General features: G+C 40.9%; 2 protein-coding genes across 4 annotated transcripts; one reads left to right on the forward strand and one right to left on the reverse strand.

Annotated features, from left to right (window-relative positions):
• The first annotated feature begins 489 nt into the window (after positions 1-489).
• Positions 490-12,794, forward strand: LOC125883903 (probable serine/threonine-protein kinase nek3). Of its 2 annotated transcripts, none has more exons than XM_049568525.1 (11): positions 490-648; positions 2,792-2,965; positions 4,005-4,199; positions 4,303-4,487; positions 4,582-4,694; positions 5,491-5,630; positions 6,183-6,271; positions 6,513-8,705; positions 9,932-10,010; positions 10,696-10,828; positions 12,517-12,794. In XM_049568525.1, the coding sequence occupies exons 2-11, from the start codon at positions 2,798-2,800 to the stop codon at positions 12,624-12,626; spliced, it is 3,405 nt and encodes a 1,134-aa protein (XP_049424482.1). In that variant the 5' UTR covers positions 490-648; positions 2,792-2,797; the 3' UTR covers positions 12,627-12,794. The 2 variants fall into 2 exon arrangements, with proteins under 2 accessions (XP_049424482.1, XP_049424481.1); XM_049568524.1 differs by lacking the exon at positions 490-648 and adding an exon at positions 957-1,833.
• A 392-nt stretch (positions 12,795-13,186) lies between these two features.
• LOC125883913 (integumentary mucin C.1-like) lies at positions 13,187-20,929 on the reverse strand. Of its 2 annotated transcripts, none has more exons than XM_049568548.1 (3): positions 15,801-20,929; positions 14,290-14,600; positions 13,187-13,558 (listed from the first exon to the last, which is right to left on the reverse strand). In XM_049568548.1, the coding sequence occupies exons 1-3, from the start codon at positions 15,877-15,879 to the stop codon at positions 13,187-13,189; spliced, it is 762 nt and encodes a 253-aa protein (XP_049424505.1). In that variant the 5' UTR covers positions 15,880-20,929. The 2 variants fall into 2 exon arrangements, with proteins under 2 accessions (XP_049424505.1, XP_049424504.1); XM_049568547.1 differs by having other exon boundaries at positions 13,187-13,561.
• Positions 20,930-21,085: the final 156 nt, after the last annotated feature.

Here is a 21,085-nt window from a genome sequence, read left to right on the forward strand (position 1 = left end):
AAACAAATACCATAAAGCATTTTTTAAATTTATATATACGTAAAATAGTAGTTTTTTCTATACTATTTTTAGAAAATCTAAACCTTTAAAATAAAATGCACTTATAGCACAGAAAGTCTTTTTTTCTGACTTTTTTTTTTAAATTGAAGGACACATGTAAATCATAGTTACAATTAAAACAATATTGTTTAGTTTTGTTTGTATTGAAAACTTAATTCAACAATACAATGTGCAAAAAACATGCCAGGTATAAAACGAAGAGCTGAAGTTGAACAAATAATAAATTAATTAAAAATATTCTACAGACGTGTCACTTGTTTTGTTCATCAGCCCAGAGCAGCTCTGCACTGAGAAAATAAACGAATCAACGTCCACATGTGGACATAATAACACGATTCACTGGACAGACTGTCCAACATGTGCATTACGTCACACGGTGTTTCAAACAAAATGCCTCCGCGGCGGGAGGTGTCACCATGGCAACGTGTTGGCTTACACACACACACACACGCGCGCGCAGGGGTCGAGTTGACTTCTCCGGTGACCGTGGGACAAAACACACACGCAAACAAACCGTTACTCCAGTGTTTACGCTGATAACGGAAGTTCAGCGCGGCGATCGAACCGTTAAAGGAGCTCAGCTGTAAGGTCAGTGTGTGTGTGTGTGTGTGTGTGTGTTGTTACTTTATTAACGGAAGTTTATCGGTGTTGGAAGGAGTCAGCTCTGTTAAAATACTAGTGGGCGACCACACTGTAAAGATACACTCACCGGCCACTTTATTAGGTACACCTGTTCAACTGCTCCCTAACACAATCAGCCAATCAGGTGGCAGCAGCTCAGTGCATTTAGTCATGCAGACATGGTGAAGACGAGCTGCTGAAGTTCAAACCGAGCATCAGAATGATGAAGAAAGGTGATTGAAGTGACTTTGAACGTGGCATGGTTGTTGGTGCCAGACGGGCTGCTCTGAGTATTTACTGGGATTTTCAGCACAACCATCTCCAGGGTTTACAGAGGATGGTCCCAAAAAGAGAAAATATCCAGTGAGCCAAAATGCCTTGTTGATGCCAGAGGTCAGAGGAGAATGGCCAGACTGGTTCAAGATGATAGAAAGGCAACAGGAAGTCACATAAGCACTGGTTCCAACCAAGGTGTGCAGAAGAGCATCTCTGAAGCAACAACACCTTGTCCAACCTTGAAGCAGATGGGCTACAGCAGCAGAAGACCACACCAGGTGCCACTCCTGTCAGCTAACAACAGGAAACTGAGGCTACAATTCACACGGGTTTTCTCACCAAAACTGGACAATAGAAGATTGGAAAAACCACATTCAGATGGAAGCATGGATCCATCCTGCCTTGTATCAACGCTTCAGGCTGCTGCTGCTGGTGGTGTAATGGTGTGGGGGAGATTTTCTTAGCACCAACTGAGCATGGTTTAAACACCACAGCCTACCTGAGTATTGTTGCTGAGCGTGTCCATCCCTTTATGACCACAGTGTACCCATCTTCTGATGGCTACTTCCAGCAGGATAACGCACCATGTCACAAAGCTCACATCATCTCAAACATGACAATGAGTTCACTGTACTCCAATGGCCTCCACAGTCACCAGATCTCAGTCCAACAGAGCACCTTTGGGATGTGCTGGAACGGGAGATTCTCATCATGGATGTGCAGCCGACAAATCTGCAGCAACTGTGTGTTGTCATCATGTCAATATGGACCAAAGTCTCTGAGGAATGTTTCCAGCACCTTGTTGAATCTATGACACCAAGGATTAAAAACGAAGTCCAACCTGGTACTAACAAGGTGTACCTAATAAAGTGGCCGGTGAGTGTATGTCAGTATAAACAGTGAAATGTAGTTAAAGTATTAATATCATATATCAATATAATATATTAGTCTTGTGTGTGATTTATCCTGGCTTCATATGAGTAGAGGAAATCTCTGCTAGTCACTAGGCTAATTTATACAATGTAAAATGCCATACACTTGTGCTAATAATGTTAGCATGTTGTATTTGTTTGGAAAACGTGTTTAGTATAAGACAGTTGTTTAGTCAGTGAACCTTGTGAGCTGTAATGGAGTCGAATTTTGCAACAGTTACCTTTGTTAAATGTTGTTGTTGTCCCTGGCTTCATATGAGCAGAGGAAATCTCCGCTAGTCGCTAGGCTAATTTATACAGTGTAAAATGCCATAGGCTTGTGCTAATAACGTTAGCATGTTGTATTTGTGGGGAAAATGTGTCCAGATAAAGACAAGTGTTTGTCTGTGAATGATGCGAGTTATAGTGAAGCTGATTTGTGTACTTGTGTTTGAAACTGTTTCTATTAAGCCATGTTTAATGTGTGTTTAATGTGTGTTCAAAATCAACTAAACTCTACAGCACTTAATGTATATCATGTATGGCCAGTCAGCTTGTAAATACCGATATGAATTTTTGTCCATATCACCCAGCCCTTGTCCAAACCTCATTATCACTAATGTGTTATAATTATTAACATTATTCAAATGAAAAGCTGCAAATCGTCACATTTGATAAGCTGGAACCATCGAGTGTTTTTAACTTAAGTACTTTAAGAGCTTCTTTTTATTACTTTCACTTTTCTTTTTTTTTAACTGTCTTTTGAAATTTCTACATGTTTCTGTCTCTTTCTAAATTCAGTTTACCTCCTGGAGGCTGTGTTTGTTTGGGTGACGGTCAGATCAAAATCCCTATAACATTCACAGCAGATACTTATGTACTGTATTTTGAGTGATAGTAGTGATGTGTTGTTGTCCCTCCAGTGTTTAATGGAGCGTTATGAGTCTCTGGGTCTGGTCGGGGAGGGCAGTTACGGCACTGTGCTGAAGTGCCGTCACCGAGACTCCGGACGCCTTGTCGCCATCAAGAAGTTCGTGGACTCAGATGATGACAAGACGGTGAAGAAGATCGCCCTGAGGGAAATCAAGCTGCTGAAGGTATCTGTCAATCAATCAATCAGTCACTGAGCATCGGGTGGTCTGTATGAGCCTGAAACCTGAGTGAAGCAAAACACAAAGGCAGCCTGTCAATCACGAGACAAACCCAGAACAACTCAGAGTCATATTCTTGACATAAGAGGAAGGACTGGAAGACGAGACGTGTTGCCAGGATTTTTAAATGTATAGTCTCAGTCTTTAATGTAAGAGTCAACAGAACCAGAATTATCACCTCGCAGTTGTATACCTTCACAAACCTGTTGGTTTCCTCAAGTTGTTCTTGAGATATCTCTTTAATGAAAATGAGACACACAATGGAACAGTCACCTCGACCTTCGACCATCAAAGCCTAGTCAGTTCATCGATGAGTCTTAGTGGACATTTGTGTCAAATACGAGGAAATTCAGTCAAGGCCTTCTTCAGATATCATGTTCACAAGAACGTGACTGAAGCAAGGTCACAATGGCCTTGACCTTTAACCATCAACCACTAAATTCTAATCAATTCATTCTTGAGTCCAAGTGGACATTTGTACCAAATGTGAAGAAATTCCCTCAAGGCCTTCTTGAGCTATCACGTTCACAAGAACGAGATGGACTCAAGGACATAGTGATCTTGGCGTTTAATGTGTGACCACCAAAATCTAATTAGTTCATCCTTAACTTAAAGTAGATTAACCTACCTAACCTAACCTAGATGTTTGTGTCAAATTTGAAAAAAATTCCGTCAAGGTGAGATATCACATTCATGAAAATGAGACAGACAAGGTCACAGTGACTATGACCTTTGACCACCAAAGTTGAATAAGTACATTTTTGATTGTAAGCATTGTGCTAAATTTAAAGAAATTCCCTCAGACTTTTTATCGCACACTTATGAAACTAAAACAATTAAAGAAGTCATGAACTTCAAACCTTTGTTTGGCACAAAGAGAAAAGCTCCATCAGGCTTCATCACCAGGTTTAGGCCAACTGGTACCAAGTAAAAGATGCTGTGATAAAACATTTGCCTCTCCGCTCTCATCTTTCTCACCATAAAGCAACTGCATCACGACAACCTGGTGAACCTTCTTGAAGTCTGGAAGCGTCGCCGCCGTTGGTATCTGGTTTTCGAGTTTGTGGAGCGAACCCTTCTGGATGACCTGGAGCAAAACCCCAGTGGACTGGACCTGAACACCAGCCGGCAGTACCTGTACCAGATCCTGAGGGCTGCTGCTTTCTGCCACCAGAAAAATGTGAGGACAAGCTCAGAGAAATTAACCACATCTTCTCCAGTATGGCTGACGGAGGAAAGATTAAACATTTTCCTGTGTTGTTGTCATCCCTTTTTCTTCCTAGATCATCCACCGGGACATCAAACCAGAGAACATTCTCATCTCTCAGGGGGGCGTGGTTAAGATGTGCGACTTCGGCTTTGCCAGGACCATGACATCGCCCGCTGAGGGGGGCGTCTACACTGACTATGTGGCCACTCGCTGGTACAGAGCACCTGAACTGCTGGTGGGAGACACCAAGTACGGAAAGTAGGTGTTGACGTGTACACCCGAGGATGTGTTAGTGTTTATTGTCTGTTGATAAAGATACTAACAACTGTGTGTATGTGTCTGTGGTGTGTAGACCGGTAGATGTGTGGGCTGTTGGTTGTCTGTTATTAGAGATGTTAACAGGTCAGCCTCTCTTTCCTGGAGACTCCGACCTCGACCAAATCTACCACATTGTCAGGTGCTTTGGTAAGTACTGTATGTGTATTAGGGGGCTTTCACACCTGCCCTGTTTGGTTTGATTCAATTGAATTCAAGTTTGTTTGCCCTCTAAATGCGGTTCGTTTGAGCAGGTGTGAACACAACGATCACACTCAGGTGTGCACCAAAACAACCAGACCAAGACCTTCTTGAAGAGGTGGTCTCAGTCCGGTTATAAACAAACTCTGGTGCAGTTGGTTTGTGGTGAGAAGGTGTTCCGACCTGGATGTGAACCAACTGCAGTCACATGACACATTGTTTGGGTTAAACATGAGCATGTTACAGTCCTGGAGGATCATTAATGTGCACCTCCTCCTGTACTGCCTTAATATGCACATTCAGCACATCCAATGCATCAAAACATTGTTTTCTAGTTGGAGCCGCGCCTCGTTTTCAAACTGTATGGTTTGACTAAAATGAACAATGACAGCAATATAGTCCACGATGAGTAGCGCTAAAATCAACCTGCGTAGTTGTCCCTCCATTGTGACATTAGAAAGTGTCACATTGATCTTGCAAGTGTACTCTTCTTCAACATTTGCTTTACTTCTGGATTTTTCCCACGTGGAAATTCTGACCAATCAAGAGCAGCTTTCTCGCGCAAGCCATTTGATCAGGTCCTCTTGTAAATGCTGCCGTGAGAACATGAACCAACTCTAGGCAATTACGCAGTTATACAACTGGACCAAAGCAAGACAACTCAAGGTCTGAAAACAGCCTTAGAAACAAATCTGCAAAATATCTTCTTTAACTCTGTTAACTCAGTTGTTTTGGATTCTCCTAGGTAACCTGACAGCTCATCACCAGGAGATGTTCTACAGGAACCCCGTCTTTTCTGGAGTCAGACTGCCTGAATGTTCTGGAAAAGTCCCACTGGAGCAGCGCTTCCCTACAATCACACCCAGTGCTCTGGACCTGGCTCAGGTGCAGTTTAGTTACTTTACAGACTGGAATACCACAATACAAATATTTAAAATAACTTTACGTGATCAAATAAAAATATACATTATATCAATTTGGCTTCAGCTTTTGACCAAAGGTTCTTACAATAAGTGCCTTCAGCTCCATAGCAGCAAGAGCTAGATCAGATCAAATGACAAGTCTGTGACTTCAACTTAAAGTTTCTGATGGAGATTTTCCAAAGCCCTTAGTCTGCCATCTTGTTAGGTGTAGGAGGGCGAGATGACATGCGACATTTGATAGCTAGTTACCCAGCATATTTTGACTTTGTTTTGTCAGTCCATCTGAAAAGCTGAAAGTGAGGTCACATCATACAAACAGCAGTAGTAATCAAGGTACAGTAGCTGACACAATAGGAAATCATCTATTGACCAGCTTTCATATTGGCACCAAAACTCAGCATTTTTGGTTCTCAAAATATGCCAGCTATGAATTTGGTATTGGTATTTCAATTCACTGTCAGATTCTAAGTTAGACATATAAAAACCAGTCATATCTTTGTGTTGTTTATTTCAGAACTGTCTCCAAATGGATCCAGAAAGACGAGCTCAGTGTTCAGAACTGCTAGAACATCCTCTGTTCACACAAGACTCTTTCCATATAAGGTATGTCTGTGTGTTTGTAGTTAACAAGTAGTTGTGTGTGATTTTTGCCAAGTTCCAACAGATGCATCCACCAGAGCTTATTATACACAAGATCTTGTCAAGTTTTGTCATAGCTTCAGTTCTGTCATTAGAATAGGCTGGTACACTTTGAACTGCGTTAGCCACAGCAGTAGTCATACCACATCAAACCACCAGCATTTTGATTGTTGAGTAGCCACCATTTTTGCCTGTTTCTATACAGATTTTTGGATGAGCTGAATGCCAAGATCCAAAAAGACCACAGAGAAAATTCCACCCTTCCCAAAATAACCAAAACCCCAAGACGAGAAAGGAGCGAAGGGGATGACAAGAACTGGAGAAGCAAAGACAAGATTGCCGGTGAGAAAGTTAACAAGGAAAAGGAGAGGAAGGAAGAAGAGAAGATGATGAAAACAAAAGGAAAGCAACCTTCGAAGCTTTCTAAAAGTATTCGGAACACCTCAGAACCTTTGATTTCCACCAAACAATCTAAAACATTAGGCGCCAAGATTATTGATAATGCAGCAAAAACGACTGTGGCCATTAAAGGTAAACCAGGAAAGGCCACTGGTGTGGATTTGAGAAAAGAACCTGAGATTTCTAAATCAATCAAGACCCTTAATTCTGATTTATTTGAGGCAGAAAAGCCTGAAACAGATCTGAGGGATAACAACACAGTGGTAGCTAAACCTAAATATGGGAAAGTCGTTTCTCCAGAGAACATGGAAGATCATTTGAAAACTATGGACACAAAAGGCAGAGATTCTGGTTGCTTGCATTCTAGTTACCCCAACAACATTGTGTCAGGTGTGACCTACCAATCGGCGCCAAGTCAAGACTTTGGGAAGAGCTTGAACAATTCAAACATAAAAGTACCCAACTTGTCTAAGAACTCAACCACTGACCATTCATATTGGAGTACATCACAAAAAGCCTCTTTGAAGTCAACCATTGATCATACAGACCCACACTTAACACAGAAAGTTAGTAAAACTTCCACTACAGAATGTCCTGAAGGTGCTTCAACAGCTGTAACTTCTAAAATATCAAACAGTGACCAAGTTGAGACAAACATGACACTTCAGTCATCTCAACAGTCAAGCAATGACCACATCTATCCCCCAACTATCCCCTCTGACACCAAGCCATGCAAGACAGCTACAACTCTGGAGCATCACACCAATCGCTCAGCAACGGACAGAGAGCAAACAAGAACCTCTGAGTATCCAAAAGTCTTACCCTCAAATCCTAAACCATCCAAGAATACCTCAAACTCGGTCCCCAAAATGACCAAAAACAACACATCTTTGTCCACCAGTCCCTCAAAGACTCTTACCTCAGATCATTCAAGGCAGTCCTCCACAGTCTTTATGGAGGCCAGTCCTGCCCACAGCACTGCAACACTACCTCAAGAAACCTCAACTTCAAAGGTGCTTAAAACATACTCATCATCAGATCCTAAACCCACAAATGACACCTGTGTACCTAACAAAACTTCAAGGGGCCCTCCAATAGACGGGGAACTTACAGAAGTATCTATTACAACCAAACCTCAGCAGGGTATCAATGAGGATCATGGGTGCTTGAGGATGAGCCCAGCTGCAAACCGCTTTGAGATATCCAATGCTTCAGGTGGAGATTACAAAGAGAATCCTGGATCTTCAGAGCCCTCTAGTGTCCATCTGCAGAGCACTTCGAAATCCAAGATCATAACAGAATCCAGAACAACTTCAACATCCATGCCAAGTAATATACTTAAAACTACTATGTCACTAGAGGCCATTATTCCGAACACGCTGAAAGTCTCGGATAAAGAGAACAAAGAGGGCTCAGAACATTCTTCGTCTATTAGTCCAACAACCAAGTCTTTAGTAAATCAAACCTCAAAGGTTTCTGGAATCTCAAATATTGAGCAAAAGAATAACAGCAGTGAAGCTGAACCGAACACAAAATCTGTGAAACCTCCTCATTTTAAATCTTTGACAGGCGAACCAAAAACAAAGCTTGGATCTTTTAGCAACCACACCAAGTCTACTGCAACAATGACCCTAAAGACTCAGAAAACTACTTTTCCTGCAGAGGCAAGAAAGAAAAGAGACAACCCAGAAAGGGACAGCACAGCAATTATATCCACTATCACAGATTCAACTTCATTCACCTCTACAACGACTCCAGACCACAAAGTTTCATCAAGAAGCTCCATCTTTCACAACATGGACACCGCAGATGTTAATGAGTTTTCCCCCAGTGTACCACATTCCTCTCCACCGCCTCCTCCTCCTCCTCCTTCCTCCACTCCTCTACTCCTCCCTCCATCCTCAACACCCTTTATCCCCCCCTTCTCTGTTGTCGAATCAGCCGCCGGTAATCACCTTTCCCCGGGGGCAGGTGTCCATCCTGGGACCCACAGCCATAGGTACTCCACTTTTCACACAAGTACCATAAAGAATTGCACAAACGTTTTGAGCCTTTTAAACACAGTTTTTGCAAGATTGTCATTTTCAGTTGACTCTGAGTTTGAGGTAGAACTTAGCAGGGGTGACAATGTCATGTCATTGTCACAATGTCATTTAAATACTTGTCACCATTTTGTGGCTATTTATTGTTGCTATTTTGCATAGAAGTAGCTAGCTAGCTACATAGACAAATTATCCATCCACAAAGCCCTCAACTGGACGATTGTCTTCCAGTTTCAATGACCACAACACCCAACCTATTTGAATCACTGAACAAATCCATGATGTGGCATTAATTGAGAGATCTGGAACCAAGTTATAGATTATCAAATGGAAGCAAATATGCGTTTCCAAGGGTAGCAAAGGCATGACACGCCCTATTTTACCCAAATTAGCATCAGGGAAACTGCTGTCAATGACCACAACACCAGACCTTTTTGAATCACTCAACAAATCTCCAATGTGCTGTTAATTTAGAGGTCTGGAACCTTCCATATGGTAATTTATAGCTTGGTCTGGAACCAAGCTATAAATTATCAAATGGAAGCAAATATGAACTTCTAAGGGTAGTGAAGGCATGACACACCCTACTTCACACTTTTCTGATTGGCTTGTACTTGCTGCCTTTGTTGAAGAGGACTGAGATTGGTTAAGGTTCGGGAAAGAATATCAGCGTAAGCCAGTCAGAGTCTGAGTATGGCAGGTCTTGCTGTCACTGTCCTAGGAATCCCAAATTTGCATCAGGGTTACCGCTGTTAATGACCACAACACCAAACTCTTTTGAATCACTCAACAAATCTGCAATGTGGCGTTAATTTAGAGGAACCAAGCTAAATTCTAAAAGAACAAAAGCACAACTTGACAAATTGGCCAGTGTTAAAAGTTCTTCTATATGTATTTGTCTGTTGACATTTTTCATGATTAATGATCTAACACCTAGCCAAAACAGTTAGCTAAAGCTTGCTGGTTTTATTTGTAAAACTGTCTCTGTCTCTACTGCTGTGCCTTGTAATTGTTCATTGACATACATTAATTATTTGGTAAGTTTCTATATTTTAGAACCAAACCATGCATGTAAAAATATTTCTGAACTCCGCCTAAATTTGTTTCATCCATAGGGTTCATTGTTAATCAAATATTTTGTTGTAAACATATGCTAGAATGTGTAACTTTGTGTTTATCACAGGTGTTCAGACAAGTCCAGGCATCATGGTGGCATTTACAGTCGACTGTCTGGCCACATTACCGGATCTCTTGCTGCACAGGTAACTGTGTGTGTGTGTGTGTGTGTGTGTGTGTGTGTGTGTGTGTGTGTGTGTGTTTAACTGGTTCTACAACAGAATCACAATGAATGTGAATGTGCATGTAAAAGCCACTTAAGAACATATTTATATTTGGTAAAAATGCCTGTCTTGATATGACATATCACATCTGATGATATTTAGAGTTTACACAACAGTTTCTGTATATTTTGAATAGTGTATAGTGGTAGGTTATGCTAAGGTTATTGTTAGAACCATTTTTAGCAAGTCCTAGTTTCCTTTTTTTTTTGAGTCACTTTAATGTGCCACCTGACCTGGCACCTCAGGAACCTTTAATTAAAGGCAGGTGTACTCAAGCAAGTGTGAAGCGTGGAAGAAGCAACAGGGTTACAGTCTTTAACTGCTGTGTTTTTGGTTAATCTTAGTTTTTATTATTTGATGGTCTTTAAATACCCCATTGATTTGAATTTTGCTTTTGTAAAGGCCCGATTACACCGGGAATGTTTGTTAGGGGGTTTTCGTTTTCAACTTTTTCCCTGCCTCGTGTGAGTACTGTGGATCTTCACAAAAGGAGCAGGAAAACGAGTCAAAACTGAGACACCTTGGAGACGAAGTGGCCTAGGAACTTTGGGATGTTGACATGGCCGCTATAGTGTGCCTCCAAAGTTATTACTTTCTCCCCCTTTAGGTGTCGGAGAAGAGTCTGTCTGATCGCTGTAACCTTGGCAACAGTGGTGGCATTACAGCAACCAAAAAGAAGTCAGACATCCACTTCCCAGATCTGAGAAGCTCAGTGCTGCCAGAGCTCAGAGGAAGAGAAGGTACACAAGCAAGCCTTAGTATAGCACCCACATATTAGCAAAACAAAAGAGAACATCTTTTAAAGTTTCAGGCTCTGTCGAGGCTGATTAATAGGTAGTCTCTTTATGTTAACTTTAACTGTACCTACCCCCTTTATCTGAACAATGGTTTAGAAATTTCAAAAATGAGTAATGAAATGTTCATAGAGCTTGTTTACACCTGGTATTAACATGGGCCATCTCTTCAAGAAGGTATAGGTCTGGTTGTTGTGGTGCGCGTCTAAGTGCGATTGTTGTGTTCACACCTGCCCGAACGAACCGCACTTAGGGGGCAAACAAACTTGAGTTCAATAGAACCAAACAGGGCAGGTATTAAAGCACCCTGAGGTGATCCCATCACAAGTGGACAGCGCTAAATACAAATGTGGTCGTAAGGTGATCCGATTACTGGTTGGTGAGGCAGTCTGAAACACCACATATCTGTTGTAGTGTTAACGCTAATGTATTCAGATGTGTCCCTGACATCAGCTACATAATTAATGCAGAACGTGGTGATTGTTTTGATGACAGCATGCTAATGCTCTATAACTTGCCCATTTTACAACGACATACGAAATTTTACGTGATCATCCATCATTTTGCCCTGTGCCAGGAGACCTGTTGAATTCTGCTGACTGCTAAGGGGACTGGCGAGCATGCTAGGAAGTAGCTAGCGAGATCGTCTACATCATAACTGTGTCCGAGGCCCTTTGACCATCTAGTGTAAGTGACTTGGGCAGTCACGAAATCTGTATTCAGTTGGAGATGCATGATGGACATGAACGGCTGTCCACTTGTGTTCGGACAACTGAAACGCACGTTAATGCCAGGTGAACACAGGCTTAAGGTCCGGGTTTTAGAAAATGGGAAGTGCTGGCTGAGACTTCATTGCACGGAGAAAAACAAATTCAGAAATGTTGTAGCGCTCCCTTCAGGACATTCATTTTTGTACACAAAAAAGAAAAGCATTTCAGGACTTCGCCTCCGAAACAATGACAAGCATAGTTTTCTTACATTTGCCATAAGTCCATTCAGTGGCTTCTGAGTTATAGATAGATAAGACACAGACATAAAATATCCATTGCAAGTTAATTTTGATAACAGATTTTGTGGTCAACATGTAAAAGGATGTATTTTTTGTGGCTAGTTGCTACAAACAAATAAATATTCATACTTTCACCGATTTATTTATTCATACTTACAACCAAACAATCGAACCAGGCTGTTGTCACGCACCATTTGTATGTTTCCTACGAAAAGTAATACACCAAAAGTTGTACATATACAGCGCAATGTTGAGCCAGTAATTCATGCATAACCCACGTAACCTGCCATGACTTAATCAGTGCGCTGACAGGACTAAACAAGGAAGCAGTCCTGAGCTGCCCAGATTGGAGGCACGTTGGATTGGTTGGATTGGTCAAAAAAACACATGACTTTCCCCAGGAGACTGGTGTTCAGAACCATGTGAACTCTGAGTCATTTTAAGGGCCGTGCTCACCATGTTCCTTTTGCTAAACCCAACATAACTTTACATTATTTACATAAGTTAAGGAAGTAATGTCATTTGTGGGGTGCTAATTTGTGGGATATAATACACACTGTTGTTTGAAGATAGGCTGATCAAAGTGAAGGTAAATGAAGTGATAACTCCTCCGATGTTTTCTCAGGCAAACACAACAAAGGAATTTCGAAGGATCAGAGGAAAGACAAACAGCAAGTTCTTCCATCAGAACCACAGCAGCACGGACACAACAGCACTGAGACACAATCACCGTAATGGACGCCCCTGTCAGACATGCACCTCTCTAGTTTAATGTGATGTCAACATGGACATAATTAGGCTGGTTATTTATCAAGAGGTAAGCCAAATAATGATGAAATGCAGGAATAGAATTATAACTTTTGAGCATCTTTAATGAAAAAGAGACAAATGTTTCAGTTTGTTTTGTTTAGTTAGCTACACCTTTTCAAAGCCGCAAACAGGATATTCATATGTGAATATTTTTTAAGTAGTTATTAAACAGTTTTACGTGGGCATTTTAAGAATAAAGCTTTTAAAAAATGAAAATCGCTTGTGTGGGTTTATAGCAGCAGCTAAGCTAAAAGCTGTAAACTAACAAACTGTACATACATATACATTTTCCTTGAACTCTGATAGCAACAACATACAAAATATTTACTGATATTACAACAACGATGCAGATGGCTACAACTTTTAGCCAGTAGTAAACCAACGACGAACTGGAACAAAACTGTAATCTCTTTCACTTCCAGTTATTTTCATTAAAAACCGAAAATATGAAAATACTAATAAGATGAAAATATCATGATGTCATTTTAAGACTCGTCACTGGAGTCCTCTGAAGAAGACGAACCTATTCTCCATCTGTTCTTGTCCGTCCACCTTGGTCTTTTCAGAGGCGTTGCAGCTGACTCGTCGCTATCCGATGTCATAGCATAACCTCTTTGAGGCAGCCATCCCATTGGCTTGGAGAATATATTGTTATATATATACCGCGGGGGCAAATGAGCTGCGTGTGCTCTGTTAATGTTCAGGAGGTAGTGGAGGAGGCTGGCAGCAGCATTGGAGCGGCTGACAGTGACTGGTCGTGCTGGAGCTGGCTTTGGCCTGATGGGTGTTCTCGTGTTTTTGGATTCTGGTTTCCTTGGTGATGATGGGACAGCTGGCTTTTTGGTTGTGGTCACAACCTGCTGGAGGATTATACGCAAGAGATTAAAACAGAGCAAGAGAAGCTTATTTGTGAGGCACATTGCAGAGACATTCACTGGAGCAACATTTAAAACACCATGAGGAGAAAAGTAAAAGCATGTAAGCAAGCTAATGTTAGCATTTAGCTCAAGTTCAGCCTCAGGCCCTGATCATATAGAAAGTGTTTAGCAGGTTGCAAAACATGAGGCATGCTGAAAAAAAATATGCTTGCTGCACCTTTTTATTGTCGCCAGGCAACCACACCATCAACTCCTTACATGAACCTTCCCGTGTAATCAATCTACTGTTTAATTATGTTAATTATTTCACAGTAATTAGTGTCTAGTTCCTAAAATGTTGTGGCAGAGGGTACTTGCTGTAACTCTGGTTGAGGGTAAGAGGCTGTCAGTAAATAGTTTGTTGGCCATGGGGAAACTGAGATCTGTGCGGGTACGTGAGACCCTAAACAAGAGGTTGGGTCATGGGGAGTACCACCAGTTGGTCCAGGAGCTTCTCCTCCATGATGGCTTCTTTCAACTTGAGGAGTTCAGAGTTGTGAACTTCTAAGTGCTATATTGTAGACATCTGGACTTGCTTGAGTTTCTTTAAGATGTTTCATCTCCCATCCAAGAGGCTTCTTGAGTTCTTGGATGGGAGATGAAACGTGTTCAAGAAACTCAAACAAGTCCACCTGGTTGACTTGGATGACTGACAATCTTCACCAACATACCTTCTTGGTGGTGGATGTGGTCGTGGTTGGTTTTGTGGTGGTTGTAGTTGTGGTGGTTGTAGTTGCAGGCGTGGTCGTGGTTGTTTTTTTGGTGGTTGTAGTTGCAGGCGTGGTTGTGGTTGTTTTTTTGGTGGTTGTAGTTGCAGGCGTGGTCGTGGTTGTTTTTTTGGTGGTTGTAGTTGTGGTTGTGGTGGTTGTAGTTGTAGGTGTGGGTGTGGTTGTGGTTGTGGTGGTGAAGGGTGCAGGCGTGGTGACAAAGAAAATTCTGCAGATGTCCACAGCAGAACCATTGACCTCTGGAGGCTCAAACTCTGATGGAGGGAGATTAAAGGTATGTTGATTAATTTTCAGCTTGTAACATCACTGTCGATCAGTGGAGCGTACAAAGGGATGTGTCAGCTATAGAAATCAGAATCAGTGTGAGGAGCTGTGAATGCACAGTACTGTTAGTGACCAAAAATATCGGACACATCAGAAACCAGTTGTCTAAGAATCAGAAAAGGATTTTTTGACAAGTAGGTTTTCACTTGACAGAAAACTATAAAGTTTATCAGTTTAATATTTGAATATCTTATATTTGTACTGTATTCAGCTGAATATAGGTAAAAAAAAAACCAAATAAATATTGCTTTCTGTTTTTATTTACGTTTTGGCGTCCCAACTTGTTTGGACTTGGGGTTGTATATTAAATAAAACTATTTCATGTTTATTATGTTATGTAGGCTAATTTTTCTAGTAATGTCCAGTAATTGTTTAGGTTGCCCGTGTTTTCTCTTCATATGAGGGAGCTACGTAACATCCCGCAAAACGTTGAAATATTTTAATTTTCAAAAGCAATGCTGTCTGCTGTTACAGTTGCCAGTATTCTCTGCTGGCCTGACCTAACTGTCGTACTGTTCTCATCCATTGGCACGATAACCGGTTTGTTGTCTACCGTCAATGTGAACTTCTTCATGTGTGCCGATATAAATCAAACAAAAGTCAAACTTTCCTCTACGGAGAATTGGCTTTTGAAAGTGATGTACTATTTGCCTCTCTAATCCCATCATTTTTGGAGGTTATGTTAGAGTTAAGCCACGTTTCCACCAAACACTTTCAGTATGTTGATGAATTGTCTTACTGACCATATTTGCTCTTTAAAAACCTTTGTATCCCTTTTTTTTTTTTTTTTACAGGTGTTTACACCATGTAACAGTGAGCCTTTTATTTATCTTTACTGGGGTCAACAAGTGTTGTTGCCGTTACCTGTTTGTGAACACCAAGGTGTCTGTGCTGCTATCTGATCTGTTAGTCTGTGTTGCATATTTCATGATGACAGGTCTAAGGTGTGTTTTTCCTTTTGTTTGCAGTTAAGCTATGATGAAGACAACATGCTGTAGAAGCAAGCTTTGTGCTCCAAGACAATCACAGAGGTCAAACTGGCATTTTTTTTTAAATCATGCACTGCAAATATAAAAATGTTTGTGTTCAGTAAAGTTTCCTCAGATGAAGATGAGCATGTTAGTACTTACCTTGAGTTAAGTCAATATTCTGAACTCTGAGGAAGAGGAGGAAAAGGAAGGGCAGAGCTGTGGACCTGCAGGACATCATGTTGGCGAACAGAAATAACAGAACAAAGAGGGCAAAGATATTAAAACTAGAGAAGGATTATAGCAGGTATAATATGAAGAAGAGTTGGAGGAGGACAGACTGCAGACTGACTGAAGAAGACTGAGATGATGAAAGTGATAGAATAAAAAAGGGAGGGAATATGAGGAGGGAGGAGAGGTGAAGGGAAATGATAACGTCTAGACGGTAAAGTTCGTCTGAGCAGATCTGACAGGGTTTGTGGTTCTGAGTTGCAACAGAGTAGAAACCAGTTAATCCTCGCTGCTTTTAAAAACCTAATTAATTCAGGGAAGATTTACGGAGACACGTCCACTAACCTCAGCTACACCCAGATTTACAGATGTTTCACACTGTGTTCACTTCACTTGATTTGCAGCTTAATGAGAACAGTTAGATTTACCACTAAATATGAGTCATTTTTAAAACAATGGTTCCTTTATTTCACACAGAGGTAGACAAACAGTTCCTCAGCCAAAATCACAACTGTAGCAGATTGTATCAGATGTAGCTAGCTAGCTAATTAAGCTAACGTGCATTTGCTTTATTTGCTTCAACCGACTATTTCATGTTTTAAAACAAGACGCCAGTTACTTCTGGTCATAAGGTAGTTAGCCAAAAGTGCAAACTATAGCTTCAACATTTGAGAGAAAGCCAAAGGTTTACAGGCCTGCTGTGCCTAATTGTTACTTAGCTATGATTGGACAGTTGCTGTTGTTATCTATTATTAAATTCACACGATTGCCCCCTGAAGTCTCAACAACAACAGCAATTTGGAAAGCGGTGAAAATTTTGGTACACAACTCTAACATCGCGTTGGTTGTAGTTGCTATCCACATAAAGTGACCGAGATTAATTTGGAAAGGTAATTTTTAGCATTAACTTCGATAATAAGTCAGGTTAAGTAATATTTTAGTGGTTTTAGGAAATGAGTTACAAGCTTTAAGCTCATGAGTACACCAAAGACAGAGGAACGACTTACAGACTTGTAAAATAGGACCATAGGAGCACATGAATGCAGCATAGGCCTAAATGTTGTGTAGCTAACTGAACCAACTGACAGAGCTAACATTAGCTAACTGAACCAACGGACAAAGCTAACGTTAACTAACTGAACCAACGGACAAAGCTAACGTTAACTAACTGAACCAACGGACAAGGCTAACGTTAGCTAACTGAACCAACTGACAAAGCTAACGTTAGCTAACTGAACCAACGGACAAAGCTAACATTGCTAACTGAACTAACTGACAAAGCTAACGTGAGCTTGCTAATATTTAACTCCTTAAGACTAACACAATAAAAATGACGGAATGCTATTACCGATAATTTAAACTGGGAAGATTTTGAATGACACTAAACAATAATAATACAACAAACCTCAAAACATCTCCCAGCATAAGACTAAATGTTGTGTGGCTAACTGAACCAAGTGACAAAGCTAACATTAGCTAACTAAACTAACTGACAAAGCTAATGTAAGCTTACTGAACCAGTAAGCTAACCAACTGACAAAGCTATCGTTAGCTTGCTAATACGTGACCCATTGCTTTTCCAAAACAACAATAGCATGACTGCTAAAATTGCACTGTTCCTACTCAGGGAAAGGGTTTAGCAAACTTATGCAAACTCCTGGCAGTTGTTTGATATTTTTTTTTTAGCTACCACATCTTTTTCTTGCTTTGCAAAGCAATCCGGTGAAACTACTTTTAGCTAAAAAGCATAATATACTGTGTTGCTGACAGCTGGTCATCTTATTTGTTTAGATATAGCTCATGTCAGTGAACAAAGAGTTAGTCAGTTGTGTTCTTTGCTGTCTGAGGTTGAATGGAAGACGGTGACGAGTCAGACAAGTCTGTGCTTTAAATGCTTTTCTTCCACTGACATCAGTTATTATTGAAACAGACAAAGAGATGTCACTTCTTCCACTTGGAGTTTCCCTGCCAGGTTTTCCTAATCCGTTTTGCCGTCTTACTAAACTTCATAACAGATTGTGTAATTTTATTTCCGCAGAGATCAGTGAAGCATTAAATCTTCTTTTGATCTCTGAAGGGTGATTACCAGTAGAAGTGTGACGCAAAGAGAAATCATCACCACAGTGTGGTGTTTCAGTTTATCTAGGAACCAGTCTAGACTTGAGTTATCTTGCAAACATCGGATATTTTATGATATCCTGCTTGAGTGTCATATCAAGGTGCTTGCACATGCATGAATGTCATTTTTCTGCTACTTCATGCTTCTACACTACAAGTCAGAGAGAAATTATACCTTTTACATAAAAACATTTTTCACAGTTGAAATTAATTTGCAAACTAAAATTTAACAGTTAACATGACAGTTTGTAAACTATGATGCACAAAATTTGTTTGCGTAATTAAAATCTGAAACCCCTTTCACACTGCCTGTTCAAGGCGGGAATGTAATGCCGTTATCCCCCTCGCCGGTTTTTATTAAAGATACAGTCATGGAATAGGAGGAGCTTTCTCATGTTTAAGCTGGCAGCCGAGGTAATAACAGCACATGTTCGATGTCAGTGTAAAAGGGACAGCCTGCAGGACGGGACCACGGACAGGATGGGCGAGGCGTTTTGATGACTTGTCATGTGTGCTACCCTCTGTCGTGAGACTTAAAAAACAGCAAGAAGCAGTTAGCAGCTAACTCAAAGCAGGAGAGCAGTGGCCGAAAGGTTCTGCAAATTGGGGAGACAATGAGGTCCTTGAACCCTCTGAGTAGAGGACAAGATCAGCCACCATATAAGAGAAATGTAAGGTGATTGTTATTCCATTGTTATTGTTTATAAAGCGCTGTTGATGCATACGTTATATGTCACACTAGAGGCTGACATGTCTTGCGCTTCATGCCTCTTTTGCTTCCAGGATGCCGGCACGCTGTCTAAGGCTGCTTTTAGTCCAAGAGTTGTCTTGCTTGGGTCCGAATCAGGGACTAATTTTGTTCCAAAGTTGTATAATTGCCTAGAGTTGGTTCGTGTTCTCACGGCAACATTTACAAGCAGACCAGATCAAATGCCTTGAGCGAGAAAGCTGCTCTTGATTGGTCCGAATTTCCATGTGGGAAAAATCCAGGAAGTAAAGCAAACGTTGAAGAAGAGTACACTTGCAAGATAAATGTGACACTTTCTAATGTCACAATGGAGGGACAACTACGCAGGTTGATTTTAGCGCTGCTCATCGTGGACTATATTGCTGTCATTGTTCATTTTAGTCAAACCATACAGTTTGAAAACGAGGCGCGGCTCCAACTCCATTATTTGTAACCGGTCAGAGACCACCTCTTCAAGAAGGTCTCGGTCTGGTTGTTTTGGTGCACACCCGAGTGCGATTGCTGTGTTCACGGACGAACTGCACTTTGGGGGAAAGGAACTTGAGTTCGATTGAACCAGACAGGGCAGGTGTGAAAGCACCCTAAAATCACACAAAACAGTGACAAAGTCTGGCAGTACTGATCGATTATTCCAACCGACTTTTAATGAATTTGTTTCAAGTACTTTTCTAAATTAAACTTTTTCTATTTGTAGTGTAGCAAACTGTCTAATTCTTCGTTGGTACTTTTACTTTTGATACTTGAAGTACATTTTGCTGATAATATTTACAGTATGTTTACTAAAGTAAGATTATGAATGCAGGACTGTTAGTTGTAATGAACCCTTTTCATAGTGTGGTACAACCACTTTTACTTTAGTTAAGGCTCTGAATACCTTTTCTTCTTTTTCCGCTGAATATAGGTGACATTTTAACCCCAGCCCCATTAATGAAAAGCAAAATATAAACATCTCACAGCCATAAACCCACAGGTTTCTCATCTTTCCCGTCAGTAGTCTGCATATTCATCTTTTCTTTAGCTCTTAAAATGACCATTTGATTTTGGCTGTTACTTTTGCTTTTATTTCATCGGTGCCTTGCTCAAAGGCACATTCAACAGTTTATGGAGACATTGACTCATTCACTACCCACACCAAGATTTCTCCTAACACTGACACCACAACCCAGGTGTGTTACCTGTATCCCTCTAGCCATTACTGATGTTACACAACTGGAACTAGAGATTTCATCACACACACACACACACACACACACACACACACACACGCTGTGACTGCTTATATATCCACGGTTGCTATGGAAGTGTCTGCTTACATACACACCTACTTTAGTCAACCGTAACGCTCTAATCTTGTGTGTGTGTTCATGAGCCTCTCCTATTATCTTGTCATATCTAAACAAAAGGCACTTTGTGTTTTTAAACTCTTCAGATGGAAACGTCATTCGGTCCATCTCTGTGGTCCAGACTGAAATATCTCAAAAGCTATTGGATGGATTGGCATGAATTTTGGTGCAGGTATTCTCATTTCTTCAAAGATTTCTGAAGACTTTGGGGATCCTTTGACTTTTGCTGTAGTGCCACCATGAGGTGAAGTGTCATAGTTTACAGTGAAATATCTCAACTATTGGATGGGACCACTTTCCCACCAGCCTCAGTGAGGGCTGGGTGATATGGGAAAAAATACTGTATGACAGTGCATCTGTTATATCGCTGTACCTTTCCGATCGCTTCTCATACAGTGTTATGGCGGCAAAAACGGACATAATTGATTGCTGTTTTCCACAGCAGCAGAAGTGCTCGGCCATTGAGCAACACTTGTTGTAGGACTTACTGCAGTTTTGGCCTGGATTTTCATGCTCAGTGTAGTCGCTGGGATGCCACCTTTTCAGGTGATGGAAAACACTGGTGGTCTGACAATACTGAGTAAAAATGATGATAGTTTATCATCGCCATCGACATACATTTTATTGCGATCCAGTTTCGAGATCGTTTTAGTGCCCAGCCTTATGTATCAGTTGCACTTTAAGTTAAGTGCTGATTAGCAAACACACTGAACAATACACCTGCTAAACATGAGCATGATAGCATTCTGACGTTAGCATTTAGCTTCAAGTACAGCTGTAGACTCTTCAGACCGTTACACACCGGTGTGAAGAATAAATTACACAAATTATTTCATAGCAAAACTATTCATACTGGCAGCAATGCAAATTCGTGACAGTTTCAGCAGGTCCGCCATTGTCCTGATGTTGTGACACAGCGTGTCATGCAAAAGCTCAGAAGAACTGACCTTGTTCCAGAAAAAAAAAAAATCGCATAATATTTGTGCCCTGAACTAAAGCACTCACTG

The sequence above is a fragment of the Epinephelus fuscoguttatus genome, linkage group LG23 (genome assembly GCF_011397635.1).
Source record: "Epinephelus fuscoguttatus linkage group LG23, E.fuscoguttatus.final_Chr_v1".
Taxonomy (NCBI): Eukaryota; Metazoa; Chordata; class Actinopteri; order Perciformes; family Serranidae; genus Epinephelus; species Epinephelus fuscoguttatus.